Consider the following 27071-nt stretch of genomic DNA (forward strand, 5'->3'; position numbering starts at 1 on the left):
TCCATAATTTGCATACCCAAAACATGTGCTGACGATTACGTCTCGAAAGCCAAGCTGTGGTTGAATGGAGGTGTAGGACATTGTAGTTCATTGTGTCTAAGAAGACAGCTTTCATTAATGCGTGGTAAGATTGGTCATAAGAATGGACACTCAATCAAAAATGTTTAAATGAAAGTTCAAAACTGCGTGAAGAATCACCCGGGAGAGACGCCCATTTCGAATTGAAGAGGCAGAAAGAGGAACACGTGGAATAGATGACTCAAGCAGGTCACAGGTATGATGGTCTCTGTTAAAATTAAATGGTCCTGGGCATCCCTTAGGTCGACTCAACCTCCAATGGTCTCTGTTAAAAAAAAACTAAAAATGTGCTTGGGCAGGAGGGGTGACGATGTCCAGTGGGCGAGACTGAGAACTGAGTGTCAGCCAAAGGAGAGGTGGGGGACGCTCCAGGCAGAGGAACGTCCACCGCGGAAGACGAAGCGCCGAAATTATCTCGAGTGCAGGCGCCTGGCAAAGCGTTGAATCGCAGGGCCGAGTTTTCGTGGCTGACGATGGCTTTTGAGGGGGGAGGCCTTCATCCAGCAGCGGATTGATCATGGCTGGTTTGGGGGGGGGGTGACGATGTTATCGTTGTAGCCAATGAAGACTCCACCGTGAATTCCAGCACCGCTCTGTTCGCCTTGCGTGGCTTCTCGCCGCATTGGACAGCGCTGTGGCTCAATGGGCAGGAGGAGCGCCTCTTCCACCCCCACCGCCACAACCACGTGTGTGCTTGTCCTATTAAAGCTGCCCGGGCTGCCTAGGTTACACGGCACAACGCCTGCGACAAGCCAGCAAGCAGCAGGAGGAGTAGAGTGGAGGAGGGCGCATCGGTGGTGGTGGTGGTGGATTGAGCGCCTCTCAAAACGCTCTCAGCAGCAGCAGCCGGAGGAGGAGGAGGGGTGAAGCGGAATTCCAGAATCTTCATTAGCACCCGCAGATCATCTTCCGCCACGCAGAAACGCGCGGCAGCTTTGTCCGCCTCACAGGTGAGGACTGCATGAGACAGCGGCGGTGGTGGTGGCACACGTGCGCGTGTGAGTGTTGAACCTGTGGGAGAATCAGATAGCGCCTCTTACCCAAAGCCGTCTCGAGTGGCGGATAAAGCGCTAATGCCTCGATAGCGGAACGGAGATGACACGGCGCTCTGAATCATCATCCCATGCCGTGGAGTCACTTTCTCCATCTGTGCGCTTATCGTACGCCTTTTGTAATCCCATTGATTTGTAATGTATAATCCGGCTTTGGTGTAAGTGACACACACACACACATATGCACACTGTAAGATGCTTTAATTAAATTACGTGTGTGTGTGCACTTTACAGAGTTGTTACAAATACGCGATTACATTTTTACAACCGTGAGCTGTTTTTCTTCCTCCCAAGAATGGTCGTGTTTATATGTATTGAACGTTGAACCTCTTTCGCGCCGTACGTAGCCAACCATGCTAATCGGAGGTGCCAGGTTTGGGCTACTGTGAGTGTAGCAGATATTTCGTGTGATATGGTAACGAGTCGTTGCGGTACACTTGAAGTATGTCGTCTATGGCAACGTGGCCTTCATACCGTGCCTGCATAGTTGTGACCAGTGTCTATCATAGCCGAATAAGATAAACAGACATTGAGATAAGACGAAGCTTTACATGTCACATATCACCGCATGTCTTTACGATCTCCAATGTTACAATGTACCGAGAGAAAGATACGCCTGCAACTAGCCTGCCATGCAAATGCTTCCCTGCCTTTGTGTATACGGGAGGGGAAGTTGAATGTTGCGTCTTTTTATCATCATCATTAGCAGCAGCAGCATCATCATCATCGCCATCACGTGATAACTCATTTTACAACTTTGCCTTGGTCCACACGCGTTGCACTCGTTCATAGAGGCAACTGCATCATCTTTCGTGGAAAATTCCAATATATCCATGGGCAGCTCGTCTCTCTATAGTCTATACGCACACACACACACGTGGTGCGACTTGGAGCAGACACGTGCTTTTAAACGAAGTCACTTCATCTGTGCCGAGCGGTCGTGGTCGAACTCTGGCACGAGAAATCATCGCGAGCCACGCGTACGGAGAGGAACGAAGTCGGTTCCCAGTCCCCACGTGTTAGAGGCGGGCGGCTTGGGGAACGATCGGATCGATAACATCCGCAATGAACGTTGCCATCCCCACCAGTGCCGGATGAAGCTAGTGCGGGGCCTGCAGCATGCGTTATAAAGGGACCCTAAATAAAAACACACTTAAATATTAAAACACGCAATTTGTACTTGCGTAGTAAAGTAATTGTATTTTTTTCATTTGCTATACAGCCGGATAATACGACAAATCGCTAACCTTAAACACCCAGTCGTTCATAAAAGTTGAAGGCGGTACAGTACTATAGTAATAGAGCAAGTGCAGAATCACTGAATCGGAATTGATAGCTTGAAAGCATTTAGCCATTGAAAGTGCGGGGCGCGTAGCTACATATGTAGCTACTGTTGCTACTACATGTGTAGCTACTGTTGCTACTACATGTGTAGCTACTGTTGCTACTACATGTGTAGCTACTGTTGCTACTACATGTGTAGCTACTGTTGCTACTACATGTGTAGCTACTGTTGCTACTACACGTGTAGCTACTGTTGCTACTACATGTGTAGCTACTGTTGCTACTACATGTGTAGCTACTGTTGCTACTACATGTGTAGCTACTGTTGCTACTACATGTGTAGCTACTGTTGCTACTACATGTGTAGCTACTGTTGCTACTACATGTGTAGCTACTGTTGCTACTACATGTGTAGCTACTGTTGCTACTACATGTGTAGCTACTGTTGCTACTACATGTGTAGCTACTGTTGCTACTACATGTGTAGCTACTGTTGCTACTACATGTGTAGCTACTGTTGCTACTATATGTGTAGCGACTGTTGCTACTACATGTGTAGCTACTGTTGCTACTACATGTGTAGCGACTGTTGCTACTACATGTGTAGCTACTGTTGCTACTACATGTGTAGCGACTGTTGCTACTACATGTGTAGCTACTGTTGCTACTACATGTGTAGCGACTGTTGCTACTACATGTGTAGCTACTGTTGCTACTACATGTGTAGCGACTGTTGCTACTACATATGTAGCTACTGTTGCTACTACATAAGTAGCTACTGTTGCTACTACATGCAGCTACTGTTGCTACTACATATGTAACTATAATAATTGTTTTATATATTTTGACATTTACCGAACCTTTTGTCAATCCACTGCTGGATGAAGGCCATGCCGGAACGAGCTTTAATGTTGTCACCTTGGGAGACCCGAGGTTGATTGTTCCTGGTCACGGCTAACATCAGTGGCGAGTGTGAACCGACACCACCCCCTCCTCGCCTTCACTAACACGCACTGACCAGTGTGGGGAAGTATGACCAAACAACCACCGTGACCAGCAGCGGCGTGGTGAGGCCTTCATCCAGCAGCGGAAGGGCAACACGACTCTGTACATTCTTTAATGCTATCGTTATTTTAGGAACTTCCAAAAGGCCCAATAATCAGCACCCCTAACGGGATGATGTTCCACAAAAGTTGTGTTCACGTCCGTCTGCGTCGAGACACCTCCGTGACACATGTCACTCGCACACACGTGTCACTCGCACACTCACCCACGTGTCACTCGCATACACGTGTTCCGCCAGCAGTTGTTTTGGTTGCTGCTGCTGCACAGCCTGAAGGCAACGCTCCAGCCCAGAGCGACTTGCCCCAGCCACTGGAGCAAGTTGCGGGGAACGCTCCGTGCGTGCGCCGTGATGCGTCTCGTCTCTCCGTGTTCACGTCTCGAGGGCCAATTCTGCGTGGACCATTCTATTTGGCCGGCACCAGAGCTCGCCTCGACGAATCGAGCGCCTCTGATTGTCGAGGCAGGAGTGGCTGAGAGCGCAAGGGCAGACCGGTGGAGATGATGAGGCACCCGGGAGGGTTCCTTTTTCGCCTAATTAGAGAGTAGGCGCGATAACATTTCACGAGTTTTAAAATGTATGTTTAACACGTAGGCTCTCGCGACCGATATCATCCATGAAAGAGATGCTTTGGGTTAGATCGAGTAAATAAATACACACGTGTCGTTAAACCCGCCACCACCCGACGCAGCCAATTAGTAAGGTTTGTTAGTAAACTGAACGTGCCAATTCGTTACTAGTCCAGCACACCGGTGTGTTGGAGAGTACATCCTCAACATTTACAATCTGAGTACGACGTTTCGCCAGTAATTACAACGAGCATCGCAAAAAGTGCATGATGACTGTGTTTCTCCTGGCGCAGCGGTGAGTGCAATACGTTACAAGCCCAGGGATTCGAGTTCGACTCCCAGCCCTGGCTAACATCAGTGGCCAGTGATATCATAATTGCCCTGTGCCGCCCCCACTTTACAAATCCCCTCTGACCAGCAGGGTGAAGTACGGTCAACAATCCCCACGAATGACATGACACGGGCAGGCAACGTGGATTGATATATGTCTAACACGTAGGCTTTCGTGACCAATATTATTCATAATGAAGGTTTCTTTTGGGGGATTAGATGGCGTAAGTATAAATTCTGGCAAAATCGCCCGATGATGCTGGATCTAATTACCAGTGAAACGTCACAGCACTCAAATTGTAAATGTTGTGGAATTACTCTCCAGCACACCGGCGGTGGACTAAAGTAGAAAACTAATTGGCCACGTTTTGTTTACGTGACAAACATTACTAATTGGCTGTGCCGGGTAGTGGTGGGTTCACGACACATTTATACTTACACGATCTAACCCCCAACAACACCCTTTATTATAACACGAGCTTTACTATCCGGCTTCGCCCGAGACTTGGATTCTTGTCTTGGATTAATAGACGGCCTACACGGATGGTGGGGGGGGCGTGACGTCAGTAGGCAGACTGCGTGACGCTGCCGCATGCGGGTGACATCGCAGATCTGACGTCACCGCTCACTTGCCGTGCACAATATATCCATTATTGCCCCCCCCCCCCCCCCAAAATACAAAAAATATTTTTATACGTTTTGCATTGTGTACATTCTGGAAACTACCCACATGCCAAATTTCAAGTTTGTTGCATGTCGGGAAGTATGCTAAACATTTCGAATATACACATATTCACAAATTTCCCTTTTATATATATAGATAGGGCTCTTTATTGTTCCCTGTGTGTCCTGTCAACCAGGTGGAATTCAATTACATTGTCGACTCTCATGAAATCTATCACATACATGTAAAGCATCTAGCACGTATTTGCAATGTTTACCGATTTTTTGTACTTTAGTATCTTTGTTACTGGTTACATATTTACGTTCAAGAACGTGGTATTTGCTCAGATGTGTTTTGCTTCATGTCGTGGTGTTTTTAGATCGGCCTTGAGATCTGTATTCAAAGAAAGATAAATCTCATCATGATAATTACGTGACATGCATGACCAATAAGAATTCATTTAAGACCAGTGGTCTCCTCTTCAATGATGACCTGGATATGATTGCATCTTCTGTTAAATTATAGCTCAGGCCTTCTTATTCTCGTCCCTTGCACGCTGCTCTGTGGGGGCTTGAACCGCTTCCTTCACCGGCATCTCCTCGCGTTGCTTCCTCCTGCACGAGAACCTCCGACGGCCCCCTCCACCACGGGGCCTTGGCAGCCGCTCACCCTTAATTTTGTGCACGTGTCCCAGTCGGCGTTGTTCGTTGCATTTACACGCGACCTCGCCGAGCAGTCTGGATTCCCTTGTCTCTGTCCACGGTGGTTAAAAACGAAAAAACTTGACGTAAAATAAACCCGCGCTGCCGCAGGTTCATCGAGCGTGGCCAGGGAGGAGAAACCATGCCCATGCCCGCTCTGCTCCAAATCGCCGCTCGCTTCCAACAAAGCTGGCAGCCTCTGCCCCCCGGTGCCGAGGATGAAGCTCGCGGGGCGGCGAGGGCCGACGGTGGCGGCGCAGCAGGAGGAGACGGCGGCGGCGGAATCTGTCTCGACGATAGCCTCACCAGCCTGCAGTGGCTCCAAGAGTTCTCCATCCAGGGCTCGAGCCTGCGGGCTCCGCAAGTGTCTCCCGGTGGCGCTGGCAACAGCGGCGGACTGCAGCAGTTGCAGCAGCAGCTGCTGCTGCTGCAGGACGAGCAGCAGCTGCAAGTGCAGCAGCAGCAGCAGCAGAGGTCGGGACCAGCGCCGTGCTCGCCTCCGGCCGGCGACACCGCGGGCGCAAGGGGGACCCCCGCGTGCACCCCGCAGCGCCCGGCCTGCGGTCGCAGCAGGGAGGGCACCGGCGAGCAGCAGGGGGGGGGGCGAGCGGCCAGCCCGGTGCCGGACGAGGTCGACTACCGCACGGACGCCAGCGTGAAGCCGCCCTACTCGTACGCCACGCTCATCTGCATGGCCATGCGCTCCACCCACAAGAGCAAGGTCACGCTGGCCTCCATCTACAAGTGGATCATGGACAACTTCTGCTACTACCGCCACGCCGACCCCACGTGGCGGGTGCGTACGTGCGTCTCTGTGTGCGTCTGTGTGTCTCTGTGTGTGCGTCTGTGTGTCTGTGTGTGCGTCTGTGTGTCTGTGTGTGCGTCTGTGTGTCTGTGTGTGCGTCTGTGTGTCTGTGTGTGCGTCTGTGTGTCTGTGTGTGCGGTGGGGAGCGGCAGTGTAGTGGTTAGCGCCACGCTGCGCTACGAAATCGGTGACCCGAGTTCGATTCCCGCTCACGGCCAACATCAGTGACGATTATCTGAACCGGTCCTGGCCCTCCCCTAGGTAGACTCAACCTCAAATGAGTACCTGGTGCGGTGTGTGTAGTAACTATCGCCACGAGGGAGACAAAGGCGGCCGGGCGTGGTGCTGGCCACCCACCCCCTCGTGTGCCGTGCCAGGCTTCAGAGGTGCTCGCTAACAGCACTTGCCCCAACAGTCTGTTAAGGCTACATGGGGGATCTTTGTGTGTGTGTGTGTGGTGATCATGTGCAGATGCGCTAAATTATTTGTTGATGTTGTGGTTGTTGCTGTTCCAAGGCAGAGGGAACTGTGTTAGGGGTTTTTGGGGTTCCCAATGGGGAATATTTGTGGCTTCTAGCCATGTCGTGTGTAATGTACATCCGTGTAGTGTGTAATGCACAGTGATGGGTATAAGTGTACGAGCTAGTGGAGCTGTGTTTTGTATCAGTGGGTTGATAGTGAATGAGTGATGTGCTGTGACTGGTTGTGCCTTGTTCCTAAACGTGATGCCTTGAAGGAAGCGTGCCAAGAGCGCAGTGTTGACGATACACAAACGAAACATCAAATTGTTTTAGACGTCCTTATAATCCCTCATGGTTAAATATATAGTTATTTTTTGTTGTTGTTGGTTCGGTGACTTCAATGCATTCTCACGGCTTATACTCTTAATTTAAATCGAAGCATCTCCGGGCAATGGAATCTTCGTGAAGGTGAGCTTCGGGAAGAAAAAGATACCAACATAATAATACTAATAATAGTGGCACGATGACGAGAATATGATGAATACACAGCCCTCGTTACCACGTCCCCACGACTTCCCCCGATTTAAAGAGATCGAGAGAGAGAGAGACGTACACCTCGCCCGCGTGTGTGACTTCGAGGAGTCTCGTAAAGTCGAAGGCGCTTCACGCCGCCTCGGCCAAGAGGGGCCCCCCAGTAGGGGGGGGGGGTGACGCTAATGGGGGGAGGCAGGGAGGGAGCCGCCCCCCCCCCCGTGCGGGTTACTGCGGGCACCCGGCTGACCCCCCCCCCCCCCCCCAGCGGTGGTCATGAACGGGTCAATGAAACCCTTTAAATAAGCGGCTCTTAACCTTGTAGAACGTTAATAACTACATCGAGGGGTTGATGGAACACAGTAAGTTGTTACTTACGTGCTCCGTGATTGATTTGTGCTTCGATGGTTTACCTTTAAAAAAATATAATCTGGCCACGTCTCTCGCCACCTCTCCCAGAAAGGGCATCTCGATCTCGCACCCCCAGGGAGTGATGCCCCCCCAGGTTAAGAACCACTGCCTAAAGTCAACCGAGCTATTCAAACCATTATGTGCGTCCGACTCGCACTGCTCAGCAACGTTTTAGGATAGTGCAATGACCTTGATGATTATTATTATGAGTGCAGTTGCACCCATGTGTAATTGGTACGAAGATTGGCCTGATAAGATATCATGTAAAGTTGGTGATTTTATTCATTTCAGGATTTATGTAACAAAAAAACCGTCATGACCATCCTGCCCATCATAAAGCGAGGTTAGACCGCTGATATACAACTACAGCACAGTGTACATATATTTACATCTATTTACATATATTTTTGGGAGAGTAAGGATATACCAGAGTTAATGTCAATCGTAACACTTCAACAAATTCCATGGTCGATTTGTATACAAAAATAATATTATTACAGAGTCAGCTTAAGGTGAAAGGAGACTGCAATGGCCCAGCTATCGTTCAGACATCTGCACTTTGTCTCCCTGATGAGCCACGCTCGTAACGACCTCGCGCAAGGCGTGGGGGCGTTGATGGCCATTCCACGCTGTCCACTCTCCCCTCCTCAGTGTCGAAGGGATTCGACTCCGTGCAAGTGCATGGCGTGTTGTTGTTGTTGTTGCACCACACACACAGATCACTGCACCACCATGTGCCCTGCTGTGAGTGTAGATAATTATGAACACGGTTTTGCTGAACACAGACAGAGGCTCAACGGTGCAACATTCCCAGCAAGCAGCAACAATCAGCACCATTGAATGTGTAATAGGATAAACACTTGAGGAGTTTATTGGCTTAAGCAGCGTTACAATACATTCACAAAAGAGATACTGATGGTGTGAGGAGGGAATTTCAAAGTGGAGCAGGGCGAGGGATGAAGCAGAAATGGAAGTGTTGTAACCTGCAGGGTGGTGAGTGGGTGGGTGAGTGTTGTGACCTGCAGGGTGGTGAGTGGGTGGGTGAGTGAGTGGGTGAGTGTTATGGTGTCCTGCAGTGTGGTGAGTGAGTGGGTGAGTGGGTGGGTGAGTGGGTGGGTGAGTGTTGTGACCTGCAGGGTGGTGAGTGGGTGAGTGAGTGGGTGGGTGAGTGAGTGGGTGGGTGAGTGAGTGGGTGAGTGTTGTGACCTGCAGTGTGGTGAGTGAGTGAGTGGGTGAGTGAGTGGGTGAGTGAGTGGGTGAGTGAGTGGGTGAGTGTTGTTGTGACCTGCAGGGTGGTGAGTGAGTGAGTGGGTGAGTGGGTGAGTGAGTGGGTGGGTGAGTGAGTGGGTGAGTGTTGTGACCTGCAGGGTGGTGAGTGAGTGGGTGGGTGGGTGAGTGAGTGAGTGAGTGGGTGGGTGAGTGAGTGAGTGGGTGAGTGTTGTGATCTGCAGGGTGGTGAGTGAGTGGGTGAGTGGGTGGGTGAGTGTTGTGACCTGCAGGGTGGTGAGTAGGTGAGTGAGTGAGTGGGTGAGTGAGTGGGTGAGTGAGTGGGTGAGTGGGTGGGTGAGTGTTGTGACCTGTAGGGTGGTGAGTGAGTGGGTGAGTGAGTGGGTGAGTGTTGTGACCTGCAGGGTGGTGAGTGAGTGGGTGAGTGAGTGGGTGGGTGAGTGAGTGGGTGAGTGAGTGGGTGAGTGTTGTGACCTGCAGGGTGGTGAGTGAGTGGGTGAGTGATTGGGTGAGTGTTGTGACCTGCAGGATGGTGAGTGAGTGGGTGGGTGAGTGGGTGGGCGAGTGAGTGGGTGAGCGTTGTGACCTGCAGGGTGGTGAGTGAGTGGGTGGGTGAGTGGATGAGTGAGTGGGTGAGTGAGTGGGTGAGTGTTGTGACCTGCAGGGTGGTGAGTGAGTGGGTGGGTGAGTGGGTGGGCGAGTGAACGGGTGAGCGTTATGACCTACAGGGTGGTGAGTGAGTGGGTGGGTGAGTGGGTGAGTGAGTGGGTGAGTGAGTGAGTGGGTGAGTGTTGTGACCTGCAGGGTGGTGAGTGGGCGAGTGAGTGTTGTGACCTGCAGGGTGGTGAGTGAGTGGGTGAGTGAGTGAGTGAGTGTGTGAGTGTTGTTGTGACTCACATTGTGGTTGAACACAGGATGGGTGAGGTGAAACAAGTCAGTTCGGAAGACCGAGTCCTGGCTGTCTGCCTGATGAAGCTAGTTGTAATTGCTGGTGAAACGTCGTACTCACATTGTTAATGTTGTGGGTTTGCTCTCCAACACACCGGTGTGCTGTATTAGTGACGAATTGGCACGTTCTGTTTACATGACAAACCTTACTAGTTGGCTGTGTCGGGTGGTGGCGGGTTTAATGACACATTTATATATTTACACGATCTCACCCAAAAAAAACCTACATTATTGGCCGGGTCCCCATCGTGGCTGGAAGAATCAACGAGTGAAGTTCATGGGCAAAGTAACCATGTTAGTAGCGCGAGTCGAGCGACTGGAGTGAAGCAGTAGGTGCTGGGCACAACTTCAATGTGAAAGACTCCCCCGTGACTGCAATTTTAAAGTCTCCCATAGACTTCAATGTTAAATGCTCCCGTAGACTTCAATGTTAAAGGCTCCCATAGACTTCAATGTTAAAGTCTCCCATAGACTTCAATGTAAAAGGCTCCCATAGACTTCAATGTGAAAGGCTCCCATAGACTTCAGTGTTAAAGGCTCCCATAAACTACAATGTTAAAGACTCCCATAGACTTCAGTGTTGAAGGCTCCCATAGACTTCAGTGTTAAAGGCTCCCATAGACTTCAGTGTTAAAGGCTCTCATAGACTTCAGTGTTAAAGGCTCCCATAGACTTCAATGTTAAAGGCTCCCATAGACTTCAATGTTAAAGGCTCCCATAGACTTCAATGTTAAAGGCTCCCATAGACTTCAATGTTAAAGTCTCATATTGACTTCAATGTTAAAGTCTCCCATAGACTGCAATGTTAAAGGCTCCCGTAGACTTCAATGTTGAAGGCTCCCATAGACTTCAATGTGAAAGGCTCCCATAGACTTCAGTGTTAAAGGCTCCCATAAACTACAATGTTAAAGACTCCCATAGACTTCAGTGTTGAAGGCTCCCATAGACTTCAGTGTTAAAGGCTCCCATAGACTTCAGTGTTAAAGGCTCCCATAGACTTCAGTGTTAAAGGCTTCCATAGACTTCAATGTTAAAGGCTCCCATAGACTTCAACGTTAAAGGCTCCCATAGACTTCAATGTTAAAGGCTCCCATAGACTTCAATGTTAAAGTCTCATATTGACTTCAATGTTAAAGTCTCCCATAGACTGCAATGTTAAAGGCTCCCATAGACTACAATGTTAAAGACTCCCATAGACTTCAATGTTAAAGGCTCCCATAGACTTCAATGTTAAAGTCTCCCATTGACTTCAATGTTAAAGTCTCCCATAGACTGCAATGTTAAAGGCTCCCATAGACTACAATGTTAAAGACTCCCATAGACTTCAATGTTAAAGGCTCCCATAGACTTCAATGTTAAAGTCTCCCATTGACTTCAATGTTAAAGTCTCCCATAGACTTCAATGTTAAAGGCTCCCATAGACTTCAGTGTTAAAGGCTCCCATAGACTTCAATGTTAAAGGCTCCCATAGACTTCAATGTTAAAGGCTCCCATAGACTTCAATGTTAAAGTCTCATATTGACTTCAATGTTAAAGTCTCCCATAGACTGCAATGTTAAAGGCTCCCATAGACTACAATGTTAAAGACTCCCATAGACTTCAATGTTAAAGGCTCCCATAGACTTCAATGTTAAAGTCTCCCATTGACTTCAATGTTAAAGTCTCCCATAGACTTCAATGTTAAAGGCTCCCATTGACTTCAATGTTAAAGTCTCCCATAGACTGCAATGTTAAAGGCTCCCATAGACTACAATGTTAAAGACTCCCATAGACTTCAATGTTAAAGGCTCCCATAGACTTCAATGTTAAAGTCTCCCATTGACTTCAATGTTAAAGTCTCCCATAGACTTCAATGTTAAAGGCTCCCATAGACTACAATGTTAAAGACTCCCATAGACTTCAATGTTAAAGGCTCCCATAGACTTCAATGTTAAAGGCTCCCATAGACTTCAATGTTAAAGGCTCCCATAGACTTCAATGTTAAAGTCTCATATTGACTTCAATGTTAAAGTCTCCCATAGACTGCAATGTTAAAGGCTCCCATAGACTACAATGTTAAAGACTCCGATAGACTTCAATGTTAAAGGCTCCCATAGACTTCAATGTTAAAGTCTCCCATTGACTTCAATGTTAAAGTCTCCCATAGACTGCAATGTTAAAGGCTCCCATAGACTACAATGTTAAAGACTCCCATAGACTTCAATGTTAAAGGCTCCCATAGACTTCAATGTTAAAGTCTCCCATTGACTTCAATGTTAAAGTCTCCCATAGACTTCAATGTTAAAGGCTCCCATAGACTACAATGTTAAAGACTCCCATAGACTTCAATGTTAAAGGCTCCCATAGACTTCAATGTTAAAGGCTCCCATAGACTTCAATGTTAAAGTCTCCCATAGACTTCAATTTTAAAGGCTCCCATAGACTGCAATGTTAAAGGCTCCCATAGACTACAATGTTAAAGGCTCCCATAGACTTCAATGTTAAAGGCTCCCATAGACTTCAATGTTAAAGACTCCCATAGACTTCAATGTTAAAGGCTCCCATAGACTGCAATGTTAAAGGCTCCCATAGACTACAATGTTATAGACTCCCATAGACTTCAATGTTAAAGTCTCCCATATACTTCAATGTTAAAGGCTCCCATAGACTACAATGTTAAAGACTCCCTTAGACTTCAATGTTAAAGGCTCCCATAGACTTCAATGATAAAGTCTCCCATTGACTTCAATGTTAAAGTCTCCCATAGACTGCAATGTTAAAGGCTCCCATAGACTACAATGTTAAAGACTCCCATAGACTTCAATGTTAAAGGCTCCCATAGACTTCAATGTTAAAGTCTCCCATTGACTTCAATGTTAAAGTCTCCCATAGACTTCAATGTTAAAGGCTCCCATAGACTACAATGTTAAAGACTCCCATACACTTCAATGTTAAAGGCTCCCATAGACTTCAATGTTAAAGGCTCCCATAGACTTCAATGTTAAAGTCTCCCATAGACTTCAATTTTAAAGGCTCCCATAGACTGCAATGTTAAAGGCTCCCATAGACTACAATGTTAAAGGCTCCCATAGACTTCAATGTTAAAGGCTCCCATAGACTTCAATGTTAAAGACTCCCATAGACTTCAATGTTAAAGGCTCCCATAGACTGCAATGTTAAAGGCTCCCATAGACTACAATGTTAAAGACTCCCATAGACTTCAATGTTAAAGGCTCCCATAGACTTCAATGTTAAAGTCTCCCATTGACTTCAATGTTAAAGTCTCCCATATACTTCAATGTTAAAGGCTCCCATATACTACAATGTTAAAGACTCCCTTAGACTTCAATGTTAAAGGCTCCCATAGACTTCAATGTTAAAGGCTCCCATAGACTTCAATGTTAAAGTCTCCCATAGACTTCAATTATAAAGGCTGCCAACGGTGCCAATCGGAGGAGCTGCGATGTTTTCCATCCACCGTAGCTGGGACGCGCGTTATGTTAGAGTGTGATCGCCATATCAGATGATATCCCATTGAGAGATCCATTGTCTCTCGAAATCCATAAGACACGTCGAGATAATAATGCCTTGTCTATGATGCGCAAAGTACCTGTGGGTAGCTGTCATGATGTCAGATTTGGACTTTGAGAATGGCGGACACCTAATACAAGCACACGTGTTGGGAGCAAGGCGAGAGCTGTGCTAACAGGAGTGTGCTTATATCAGAAGCGGCCTTATGCCTCCCCCTCCCCCACCCACCGCGAGTGTAACGTCAGCATGCTGTTGCTCTGTGCTTACATCACGTGTGCTTGTATTCAGCTTCTGCTGTATTATACAGCTTATATGTACCATGTATTGTGTCGCTGTAATGATGCTTGCCGCTTGCGTAATTACATTATTGCAGGGCTTAATTTTTGCAGGCTTCAATTTCTCCTAGAATATTTTAGTTCCAGTTACCCCTAACCTTCAAAGCCAAATGGGATAAGGTGGTGGGGGGGTGGGGGGATGTAGGAATATTTTCTGGAGCCCTGCCTCGGACAGCTTCAGCGGCAGACATGACGCCCTGACGACAACGGAGCACCACGCACGCGGCGTGCGTGCGACACGTGCTGCTCCCCCGTGGGTAGCACGCGACACGTGCTACCCACGGGGGGACGAGCCTGCGTGCTGTGCTGCTGCTGGTGGTCATGGCGCACCCATGGTCTCGCTGTGACGGGAGGCGACACGGGGCTGTGTGTGCGTGGCGTGTAATGTAATCTGCTGCAGTCACGACAGATGGCAAGCACAGTGGACGACGCGTGCGTCTCTACGACGCTCAGCTGCCACGATCGCCACTCGCGCGGTCCCTGTCTGCTGCATATCTGCACAGTCCTTGAAGTAAAACGAGAATTAAGCCAATTTTTATTTTACCAGGTAAGGCCCCACTGAGCTATGTAGCTCTTTTTCAGCAGTGACTTGGCTATCACAAATGACAGCTCAGCCAAGTGCCTTATCATCACATGGAAATGTATCGCAGCCAAAGACTCTAGACACATCTTTCTAAATGTGGAGGGAAAAACCGGGGGACCTGGAGAAACGTCCACGTGACCACGGGGAGAGAGACATGCAAACTTCAAATATATTGGCGTCAGGGTCGGGATCGAACCCATGACCTCCTGTATACCAGGTGAGGTAGTTAACATCTCCTAGCCACCGTGGAGCCCCCAACCACTTGAGATGCCAAGCTGAACGAGCAGACGAGACTGTACGTTTCCTTTCCATATTTGTCCTTCCACGTAAAAAAAAATCAAAGTATTTTTTAGACATCCCATCAGCCAAAAGGCTTTCTGCGAGTGCATCATTGGTTCGATACGAACAAACTCTGGACCGGTTTCGACATCCAGGGTCTCATCAGCAGTCAGGCTTGCTTGAACTCATTCTGGTGAACTGTCAGATGGCAATGATCTTCTCTGTTAGACAAGGATCCTAGTTTCACACGATATTATGTAATACACAACACAATCATAGCTTGGAACACATTGCTAATTAACAAGCACTCCTCTAAACGTACACTTATGACAACATAACTACGTCACGTTTGCCCTGTTGAGCAGTGCACTTTTTTGACAGTTATTGTCCTTTAATCTGTGACTGATAATTATAATTCTACGGCCTTTAGGCCACCCATTGGTGGATAACGGAATTACCGTGCCATGTTAGCTGACCATACTTCACCACGCAGGTCAAATGTGGAGGAACGGTTCAGATATCACACGCCACGGATGTGAACCACATCCATGGGTTCACCGTGCAGTGCAGTGCTAACAACTGCTCCACCACTCCCCCACCACCACCACCACCTCATTAATTTGTCATTGTTGCTATAAACAGTGATAGCCGGAATTTGACACTGCAAATGAGTCGGGTCTTGGAACCTAGAAAGCCACGCGTGCAGTTGCACTCATTCAAACGATTTCCACTGGCAAATGTATCCACTGTGCACGATAAACATATACAGTCGTAAAATAAATACAAGCGCGGTCGCCGCTCGAGTGAAGGAAGCCGCAGTCGCTGGGTGGAGTTCCGCCGTTCAGGTTGGACTCACACCACCCGCGCCTTCGCAACGCAAACAGCAGCGGCAGCCTGTACATAAGAAAGGGCTTTTTTTTAGGTTAGTCACGTAAACAAAACGTGTCAATTGGTATACGAGTTCAGCATCACGGTGTGTTGGGGAGTGAATCCACACAAACGTTCACAATTTGAGTACCGTGCGAGGTTCCGCTGGCGATTACAACCACCAGCTTCAGCGGCTGCTTGACGGCCACCCCTCCGCTTTACTCGCCGTGCCAGGTGACCTTGGTTCAAACCCAGCGTGAGAACACTCAACATTGCCGGCGGAGTCTCATTCGCAGGAGCGGCCTGGGGCGTGAGGCTGCTGCCGGTCGTGGGGTGACGGTTGCTGCCGTGCCCGTGTGAAAAGTAATCCCAATTGAGGAATTTGCGGTATAATTAAAGGTATAATTTATATTTTTTTATTTTACCAGGTAAGGCCCCACTGAGCTATATAGCTCTTTTTTTTTACAAGCGACCTGGCTATGACAAATGATAGCTCAACGAAAGTGGCTCATCGTCGTGTGGACATTTATATCAGCAGCCGAACACTCTAAACGCGTGGTGATGTTGATTCTAAATGTGGAGGAAAAAACATGGAGGGCCTGGATAAAAATCCCGCGACCACGGGGAGAGAGAGACACGCAGATTCCAAATATGCAGCAGCAGGCGTCAGGGTCGGGATGGAACCCACGACCTCCTGCATACCAGGCGAGGTAGTCAACATCTCGCCACCGGGGCGCCCATTTCAACGGTGACGCCGGCGCACGAGGGTCGGCTCCCGCGTTGTCACGATTATTGCATCCGCAGTGATTATCAGGGGCGGCCGCTGAATTCGAACCGCGGACCTCCGCGACGAGCGATGCTTCCACTAGGCCACGTATAAATAATAATAATAAAATCATCATCCAACTCGTACCACTCGTGTCGTCCGGTCCTCGCATCGGTGATTATTGTAAGGTTTTGAGGTTGGGAGTTGGACAGTCCGTGGGCTTGCGGGCTGTCGGTGGCGATTGCGGTGCCGCTAATGAGATACAAATAATAGATGAAGGGTGTGTAAGAGGAGGAGGGACTGCTGCGGCCCTCTCATTGAAGGCTCGCCATTGTGAGTCAAGCCCAGTAGAGAGGCTTCAAAGCCCGTCATAATTAGACGCCATTTAAATTGATTATGCGATGCGCCAAAAACACTAATAAAAAAAAGAAGACGCTGTCGCTCCGTGCCGCAAGGAACCCGTGGGCGCGGGGTGGCATTCGTGAGCACTTTGAATTTCTGGACCTCTGCGAAGAGGTGCGACGAAAAAAGGCGTCCACATTCTTAGCGGCTGCTTTTTTGTTTGTTAAAGCTGCGTCGAGATCCGTTGTGTTTTTTGGTTTTAATCGTCGAGACTCCCGTACGAAGATGGCGTCGTCGCCGGTGTTGGGAGGCGAAGGAATTCGTTCACGTGGCCCCCTGTCCCCCCCCCCCGCGCGCTGGCATTCGCTCACCTACTGACGCGCTCTCCGAATTGTGAGATGAACCGGAGAGTAAGACGCACCCCAAACTTGTGCCCTGGTGTCAGAAAAGTTCTACAGTTCTGACCAAAGACAAAGATTCCCCGTACAGCCTTAACAGACTGTTGTGGCAAGTGTTGCTAGCGAGAAGGCTGGCACGGTGCATGAGGGGGGTAGGTGGCCGGTACCACGCCCGGCCGCCTTTGTCTCCCCGGTGACGATGTTTGCGCAAACCGCATCCATGTACGCATTTGGTGGCCGAGTCGACCTTGGTGAGGCCCAGAACCGGTTCAGATGATCGTCGCCGGTGTTGGCTTTGAATCGAACTCGGGGCACCGGGTTCGTAGCGCAGCGTCGAGCTAATCGCTACACTACCGCTAACTTCACGACTCAAAGAATATATTTTATTTCCCAGACTTTTGCTTTAAAAAGCAAAAGTCGTCCGTCGCCTTCGTGCCATTTTCAAATGGGCGTTGTTGTTAATACCACGGGGGGTCTCTGTTCATTTGCAGAACTCAATCCGCCACAACCTGTCTCTGAACAAGTGCTTCGTGAAGGTTCCCCGGCAGAAGGACGAGCCGGGCAAGGGGGGCTTCTGGGCCATGGACCCGCAGTACGCCGACCTGTTCGAGAACGGCATGGTGAGGCGCCGCAGGAGGGTCGGTCCGGCAAACTTCCACGGCGCCGGCGCCGGCGCCGGCGCCGGCGGCGTCTCCGCGCCCGCGCCGTCCGCACCGGGCAAGAGCGGCATGTGGAACGCTCGGCACCACGGCTCCGCTTGGGAGACGGCGCTGCCGGGGGCCGCCCACGGGCCCTGCCTGACCGACGACCCCCGGGGCAGCAAGCGCAAGCAGCCGCTGCCCAAGAGGCTGGGCAAGATGCCCCGGACCTCCAGCCCCGTCCGCCTTCCCGCGTCGCCGTTCGCGGGCCCGGACGAGCGCGCAAGGGACCACCTGCGGGCCGACCTGGACTGGCAGCAGGTGCTGGAGGACATGTTCCACGGAGACCTTGGCGGGCTCGGGGAGTTCGAGCTGAGTCCGCCGCTCACACCGGAGAGCGGGGGGGCGGCCGCGGCCGGAGAGCTGGACGTCGACCTCACGATCCACGGCCACCACATCGACCGCCCGTCCGAGTGGTGCTGCGGGCAGGCGGGCCTCGATTCCCTCCTCGTGCAGCAGAGCCGGCTGCACCAGCAACTCTACCACCATCACCAGCAGCAGCAGCAGCACCACCACCACCAGCAGCAGCAGCAGCTGAGTCAGCCGCCGCTGGGTTTGGATGAAGAGCTGGCTCTGGCCGTGAGCTCCCTGCGTCACCCCTGGGAGGAGATCCATGATGATGACCTGCTGATGGGGGGTGCGGTGAGTCTGGCCGAGGTGCTGGACTTCAGCGACGGCTTCTCGGAGAACCTCAGCCAGTGGGACAGCTCGGAGGCATCTCAGTGAACGCCGCGAGCCTCCGCCAACTTTGCAATTCGAAACTCTCCGCCTCGGTCTTTTAATGCCGTCGCGAATTTCCCATAGACGGTCGATGCAGAACACTTTGAAATGCCTCTGATTTAGAAATTGCAATGGGCAGGCCAACCCCCCACCCCTCACCCCAGTGGTGGCCGTCAAAAGGATGAAGGCACGTATCATTTAAAGAGGTGAAGTCACGTGTCATTTAAAGCGATATTCAAAACAAAAACAGAACATTGGGCAGCGTTGCACTCTTGATGAGATGCGTTTGTCGTAGTTCTTGACAATATGAATGCATCATCAGTGCGTGAAAAGTAGATGCCACGTGCTAGCTATACAGCATGGCCATGCCTCGTCTGTTAAGGCGCAGGTGTCTGCTCACGCCGAGTGTACATCAACAACGTGGGGAGCGTAGCACCCGTTTATTACCCATGCTCACACACGTCGCTCAGTCCAACTCAACGTGTCCAGTACACGCACTGCGAGTCGTTACACTGTTCCCGCAAAAAAAAGGGTTTTCCTTTATTTGTTTTAATGTTTTCGCCATAAAGATGAAGGCACCACGGCCGCTTGCATCACGCGTCATCGCAAAGCGGCAAAACGTAGAATCCTCACCGCCGTTAAACACTGGGCCTTTGGAGAAGGGAAGTTCCGACACACAAGCAGTGGGCTGCATGAGATGTACTGCTCTGTGTACTGCAGCCTCATCGTATCCAGGGGGAGTAACGGTGCCTTGATTCATCAGTACCGGTCCTTCTGCCGCGCGATACACGCATCGTTTCGCGTCTTGCGTTGCACGGCTCACGGTGACCCTTCCAGCCACTAGAGGCTGATACATTCACCGCAATTCAATATATTTGAAATTTCGGTTGCTGAGCACGGGGCCCAAAAAAAAGGTCCTAAAATGCCAAGCTGCCAGCGACAAGCAGCACTCTTGACGGCGGAGGAGTGGGTGAGAGTTGACGTGTCTCTTGCATTTGAGCGAGGTGTACAGGGAATTGGGAAAAAGAGACGATGGGAAAGATTTTACAAGAATTGAATTCTTGGATTGAATTTCTTGACCCTGAATCGTGACAATTGAATCAGTAAGATAAATAGTCTGGCTTGTTTTGCAGGTCCTTTTTGTTGTTGTTTAAAGCACAAGTTTTTTTTTTAAATCAATCCATGTATAAACCATTGTTTAGCCAAATATTTTGTTACCATTGTACTTTTGCATTGTTGTAGTGCTCTCAGCTCGTCTACCAGTGGAGTGCATCGATAGTTCACCTGTGCTCAATTGGTCCCGAGATATCAACAAGTTCATATGCTTGCAAATCTTCCAGAGGGGATCAGGGTCATTGTGGTAAATGTTCACACTTTCAACCCCGGCCTCGACCACGGCTCTCCCGAGTCACAAATCCTAAGAGATCTGGGTGAGAACAGGAGGAACAGGCTGTGTGAACAGGCAGCGCATTATTTTTTGTTAAACTCGATTAGCCTTAACAATCGGTTACAATGTGAGCTTTATAGGTGAACATTGCCTGGGATATAAAAATTTGGTCTGTCACGTTGATGCAATTTACAGATTTACTCATATTTCATCATCATCGTCGTCGTCATTGTCAATGCCATCATCATCACCATCATCCTTAAACCAAATAATGTATGTGGGTTGTTCGAATTAAATGGCTTTTCTGTTATGTTTTGCTTAGCCGCGTTATGGAATGTAGCTTTGTTGAACATCAAAGAAGGGGACTTGTTTATTTATTGAAACGTGAGAAAAAAAAAACATTTGTGTCGACGCCGATTGCCGGTGGCCGAGTCTCGTGACCGATGTGACGGACCCACGTGGGCCGTGCCTGCTGCGCCTGTGGCCGCACAGCGTGGGGGCGCTCCGGGCAGCCTCACGCTCTCTCCGGCGAGGGGTGTCATTGGCACCGTCACTCGCGTGGCATTTTTATTCTCTGTCTTTGAAAATGGTCTTGTTAGTCGGAGGTGGGAAAGATCGTTGTTTTATTTTTAAAGTTCATATCAGAGCGATTTACTAAATAGGTTGTGAATGTGTGTGGGTTTGCTCTCCAAACACAGCGGTGTGCTGAACTAAATGGCACGTTTTTTTTATTTACGTGACAAACCTTGGTAATTGGCTGTGTCGGGCGGTGGTGTCAGATTTAACGACACATTTCTATTGACGTGATAGAACCCCCCCAAAAAACTCTCTATCATGGATAACGGAATTATGTTTGATAAAAACAGGAACTTCTCTGCAAAGGATTCGGCTGGAACGACTCAAAGAAGAGATTTTATTTACTCTGTGAGAGAGTTGTCATACCGTTGGGATTATTTATCAATTATGATATTCCAAAGAGATATTACTATAATGTATCACTGTTGGATATCACGGTCGTGGTTTAAGATTAGACAAATTACCCTAATTACTGTAGTTGTATGCATTTATGCTGTGTTTACAATAAGGAAGGTTTTAAAATCCCTGTATTCATTTATTGTCATTTATTTTGAAATAGCTTTGTAGTTAATTTTAATCAGGTATGTTGACCGTGAATGGTAATATGCCAAGAGGGGTTTGCTTAATTTTTACAAGGTTTGGATTTTCTACACATTTAATATCCATGCAACACGACAAATAGTGTTGGCATCTTAAAATGTTTTTACTTCTCAATGATGACGTGTGAATTATCGTGTGCGCTTCGACAGGCTAGGGGCAAGGCAATCTGTCCTTGCTGTTAATTGTCTTAACTTCAAGTTGATCAAGTTGGTGTTTTTTTGTTATTAAATGCTGAAGAAATATAGATGATCGGTGTGCATTTGGTTTTCAGCTTTTCAACTTGCAATTTTTTTGGCATAACCTGCAGAGGAATGTGAAATGCTCCCAATGGACTCGCGTTGATCCTGAAGCAGGCGACAGGGGCACGTCCATAGCTGATGATTCTAATTGAAGAAAAACATGGTTTTCCATTGATTATAGATATATACATATATAAATACACAAAAAACCGACCCTTTAATAAACTGCTGTCTTTGAAAACGTCTCCACTTCCTTCCGAGGTGATGTACGACATTTTATCGTGTTGTTTTGTTTGTCCGTTAACGTTGGGAGAGTGGGCACCAGATGATGCATTGTCAATCTCGCACACGGTGGAACATGGGCGAGATTGGGTGTGGGTTCTGGGTGCGGGTGCTGGGTGCGGGTGTGGGTGCTAGGTGTGTATGTTGAGTGTAGGTGCTGGGTGCAGGTGCTGGGTGTAGGTGTGGGTGCTGGGTGCAGGTGCTGGGTGTAGGTGTGTATGTTGAGTGTAGGTGCTGGGTGCGGGTGTGGGTGCTGGGTGCGGGTTCTGGGTGTGGGTGCTGGGTGTAGGTGCTGGGTGTAGGTGCTGGGTGTAGGTGCTGGGTGTAGGGGTGGGTGCAGGTGCTGGGTGTAGGTGCAGGTGCTGGGTGTAGGTGCTGGGTGTAGGTGCTGGGTGTAGGTGCTGGGAGTAGGTGCTGGGTGTAGGTGTGGGTTCTGGGTGTAGGTGCTGGGTGTAGGTGTGTATGTTGAATGTAGGTGCTGGGTGTAGGTGCTGGGTGTAGGTGTGGGTGCTGGGTGTGGGTGCTGGGTGCAGGTGCTGGGTGTAGGTGCTGGTTGCAGGTGCTGGGTGTAGGTGCTGGGTGTAGGTGCTGGGTGTAGGTGCTGGGTGTAGGTGCTGGGTGAAGGTGCTGGGTGTAGGGGTGGGTGCATGCTGTAGATTTAGACGCCCTGTGGCCTCTCGTGTAATCACGTGAACGCACCGCGTTCTATCGACGTTCTCATTCCACTGAAATAAAATCGCGTGGCAAATTAATAAACATGGTAAAGGGAAAATGTTGGTAAAAAAACTGTTAAAGTCTTATGATTCCAAAGTCACGAATGTATGGGGGTAAAGTATAACACTTAATTTTGGAAACGTGTAAATATTCCCTTTTTACAGAGCACGAAACCGACCTTGGATGTGATTTTATGTTCACAAACCGTAAGTGGATTAAAGAAGCACTGAACGAAACATGCAGGAAATACAGACAGCGCATAATTACGGCTAGATTACAAATGGCATGTCTAATTAATATAACCAGCACAAAAACAAATCATCCGGACACACTGCAATCTACGTATATATTATGCAACATCACCACGTATGTGTGTATTTAAACAAACGCATTCATAATAATGAGGTTAGCTTTGCCCCATACAGTGAAGTTTGCATCTTCGTAATTCCTAGTTGTTGGAACAGTCAGGACCCATGGTATCACACATCTGACGCCGTGACGTCGAAACGCGCCACCCCCCCCTCCCCCCAAAGTGCGGGACCCGGGGCGGTCGGCCCAATTCGCGAGACTATAGGACACGCGTCCTGCCTCGCAGGGTCCACGAGACCAGCTCGGGTCGTGACGCCAGCCGCTGACACATTTGAACGGTAAACCTCGTGGCGCAACGTACGGCCACACTCCCATGCTATGAAGGAAGAGCCTCGCTGCTTCAACACATTGTTCCTTTCAAACGCGCGCCGTGACAGGATGTGATGAATCCGCAACAGAATGAATGACAAGTTATATTATTGCGCAGGGAAGACAATCGGCGTCAATGGGCGGCATAATAAGGGGCTTTTAGATCCACAAATCCCCTTTTTCGATCCAGAAATCAATACACGCGTCTATGTGTTCGAACATGGATCAAGCAGTGTTCGAGCTTTGGATCGTTAAAAAAATACTTCGATTCGCGTTCCGGTATTCCTTATATGGGCAAAGCCACCCGCAATTACATCGTATATGGGCCGAAAATATTAACATAAATTACACTGTGCAACAATTTTTTTTGATCCTGGGTAGTAAGTGTTATTTCCTAATTGCTTATGCCTCGAAAGTACAGAAAATGGCTATTATTCCCCACAAACTTTGCTTTTGTGACCAGGACAGTGATATTTTGAAATGTACCTATTTTCAATGAGAAAACGTGTGCATTTGTGCCTTTCGTTCACATAAAGTCCTCGTCACAAAAGCAATTAGGACATAACACTTACTACCCAGGAACAAAAATTGTGTTACATCGTGTTATCATTCATATATTCGCGGATTAATTATATCCTGTTACAGCACATACCTGACATGAAATAAAGTGGAGGCTCCGCTACCCGACATGCCCCACTCCCCACCCACCCCACCCCATGGCCCCCCACCCCATGGCCCCACCCCATGGCCCCCCTCACCCACCCCACACCATGGCCCCCCACCTCACCCCACCCCATGTGCCCCCCCCACCCCATGGCCCCCACCCACCCACCCACCCACCAACCCCATGCCCCTCCCCCCATCCACCCACCCCACCTCATGGCCCCCACCCACCCACACCATGCCCCCCACCCACTCACCCCATGGGCCCTCTCACGCGGCTCGTGGCCACGAGAAGCCCACGGGGCCCAACTCCGCGAGGTTTGCAAACCCGCGGGCCGCCGCCGTGCCGCTGCGTACGGGGGTGTGCACATTCGTTTTCGAACGTGGTTTTTGTTGTTGTTTCAAAACATTCCTCCGACTGAACAAATACAACGAATGGTATCGGTGCGCGTTTACTTTGCGTCTCCTTTTTGTCGCGACGCTAGGAAAGACAAACACGCTTGAGGCGAAGGTGGGTAAAGGGGCGGTGGAGAAAGAAAACGAAGTCGTGATTTAGAGAGCAGCATCGCTCCATCGGAAAAGCGGAGCTCGCGTTCACAATCGGTGTGGCGGCATGTTCTGTGACCTTTTCAAGGTTGCAGCTTCTCTGTGACACCGCGGGCCTCACGATAGTTGGCCTGGCCGGAATAATTACAGGCACAATCTAAAAATAATTAACCTTACGTGGCATTGATGTAAATTCGTAAGCAAAACAAATAAGCAATTTGATCCGTAGATTAATACTGGTGAATATCGCGCAAATTGGCATGTTCTGCCGTGTTTTTCATTAAGTTAAAATATTTGTGTAAGAAATGCATAATTGCCGTATGTAACCAGGAGACAGACCAGGTAGTTTCCACACAGCGTTACGCAACCGATGAAAAGATAACGCCGCTCGACTGATTCAGTGTGAGACCTCTGCTGTTAAACCGGAGCTGGTCATGAGCACACTGCCCAGGTATGGGAAACTCTCCACTCTCTCCACAACTGCCCCATCACCGATTGGGAGTTGTAAGGGTGGAGTGTCCGATGGTACAAAATACCCAGGCAGGTGCTTAGTTTTGGTGGGGCTGATGGTAAGGCCCCATCTCTTAGTGGCACGCTCCAGTCTCAGCAGCAGCGTCTCCAACTCCTCCTCTGAATGAGCAGCTATTACCAAATCATCAGCATACATAACGTGGTTGACCAATAGGGAGCCATCCCTTGACCGCACCCGGGCATCGATCAGTCTCCCATTATATCTGTACCAAATGGAAATTCCCCCGGTACAGCTATTGAAGGCTTCGCGAACTACGTGGTCAAAATAGATGTTAAATAATGTGGGAGCCAGAGGACATCCCTGTCGCACCCCAAGGTGTACAGGGAATGGCTCTGACTCCCGGCCACGTAGTTTTACCCGGGCCCGCTCACCATCATGAAGGTCCTTAATGATCGTGAGCAGAGGGTCAGGGACTCCGAAAGCACGAAGAACAACCCTGAGCCCAGGCCTACTGATGGTATCATAGGCCTTGACCAGGTCAATAAAGCATAAATGTAAATCTTGTTGGAATTCCCTACACCTCTGCTGTAGCAGATGGACAGAAAATATGGCATCTGTGCAGGACCGCCTTTTCCTGAAACCGCATTGGGGCTCCCCAAGCCTTTCATCAGCGTGCCTGGCAAGGCGATGTTGAATAATCCTTGCCAGGACCTTTCCAGGCACACTCAGGAGTGAGATGCCCTTGTAGTTGTTACAGTCTGTGCGGTCCCCCTTCTTAAAGAGGGGGACCACCAGGGCATCCTTCCAATCCTGCGGAACCCATCCAGTGGTCTAGACTGTTGTTATGATGTCATGTAGGGCAGTCTGTGCACAGACACCACCCTCCCTCAGGATTTCGCTTGGGAGATCATCTCTGCCCGGTGCCTTTCCTGGTCTCAGACTCTGGATCGCCTTCAGTACTTCCTCAACAGATGGCACCTCAGCCAGCCACTCACATGGGGTGACTTCTTCCAATATTTGAGGCACCGCAGCCTCAGCAGCGAAGGCTGCAGTAAGCCTCCTCATTCTCTGACGTGGGATACTGTAGACGATTAGAGTGGGCCTGTCGCTTTTTCTCAACCATCCTGAACACCTCCTCTGTCAGCCAGGGTCTCTGGGGAGGTCTGGACCGCGTACCCAAATTAGTCACACACACGCCACACGTCACACAGTCAATCTTCCATTCAGTACGACCCTCGTCCAACGTTAACATTTTAAGCCGAACATAAATGGTTGATTCAATTACGTGGGTCAGCGTGACCCTTAAGAGCCGCGTCTTTCAGTACAAAACAAAATCCCAGCAGCCCAGGGAGGTTCTTGGGTCGTAGCAGCCAACGTGGCACCGTTCCAGGAGTGGCGGGGGGGGGGGTAATTTTCCCTCTTCCCTTCCCTGGCACGGTGCATTGCTGCCCTTCACCCCGCACAGCCGGCTGTCTACGTACGGTGCGAAAGAAGTTCAACACACAAACATACTGCACATCCGATTAGCACGGTTGGTTACGTGCGGTGCGAAAGAAGTTCAACGTATGCGTGTGTACGTTGGGGCATGGCGCCCCTGTGCTCCTTGACCCCTTGGACGCAATGTGGACGGTGTTGTCAACTCTGTCACCGTGACCTGTACTCGTGCAGAGATCCGTTTCCTCCCGCTTGCTCGCGAGAGGCTCGATGAACTGCGTTTGCAAGTTTGCGCATCAGAAGTTAAATGTGTGGCTTGTTCGCACCCAACAGCAGGAAGGAGTTTGCTGTCGTCTGTTTAAAATGTGTTCACCGGTAGTGTGCGATTTTACTGCTGTTAAAACATTTGTTGGGAGAGTAAATAAACAACGCAAGCGACTCGGGTAGTGGCAGTAAATAATATAGGGTGTAGGGTGAGCGGTGGCGCAGTGGTCAGCACACTTCGCTATGGACACGATGATCTTCGTTTAACATCCTTGCCACGATTGACGTCTGAATCAGTCCTTGGCCCCACCATCACCAACCCGCACTGACCGGCGTGGTGAAGTATGGTCCAAAAAACCCCATGGCCTGCGTGGTGCGCAGAGACCTCCATCCAGCAGTGGATTGCCCAAGGGGCTGTACATTTTTTTTACGAAAGTCACATCACAGGGAAACACACATTCCCTTCCCCGTGATAAAGAATATCAATTCCGCAAGCCTTGCATAGTCGAAAGACTTTGAGAGACCCATGGTTATGGGTGGCTGTGAATCATCTCACCGCGAGCTCGAAATTGTTTACGTGATCCAGATTAGCTC

The 27071-nt window shown here is 49.5% G+C and overlaps 1 protein-coding gene across 1 annotated transcript; it reads left to right on the top strand.

Moving 5' to 3' along the window:
* The first annotated feature begins 607 nt into the window (after positions 1 to 607).
* Positions 608 to 21665, top strand: LOC116946125 (forkhead box protein J1-like). The gene is made up of 3 exons (XM_032961012.2): positions 608 to 1028; positions 5853 to 6537; positions 17696 to 21665. Exons 2-3 carry the CDS (start codon positions 5884 to 5886, stop codon positions 18626 to 18628), a joined length of 1587 nt encoding a protein of 528 aa, XP_032816903.2. The 5' UTR covers positions 608 to 1028; positions 5853 to 5883; the 3' UTR covers positions 18629 to 21665.
* The last annotated feature ends 5406 nt before the right edge of the window (positions 21666 to 27071 follow it).

This window comes from Petromyzon marinus, chromosome 26, assembly GCF_048934315.1.
Source record: "Petromyzon marinus isolate PM22_M1 ecotype Great Lakes invasive population chromosome 26, UKy_Petmar_22M1.pri1.0, whole genome shotgun sequence".
In the NCBI taxonomy this organism is placed as follows: domain Eukaryota; kingdom Metazoa; phylum Chordata; class Hyperoartia; order Petromyzontiformes; family Petromyzontidae; genus Petromyzon; species Petromyzon marinus.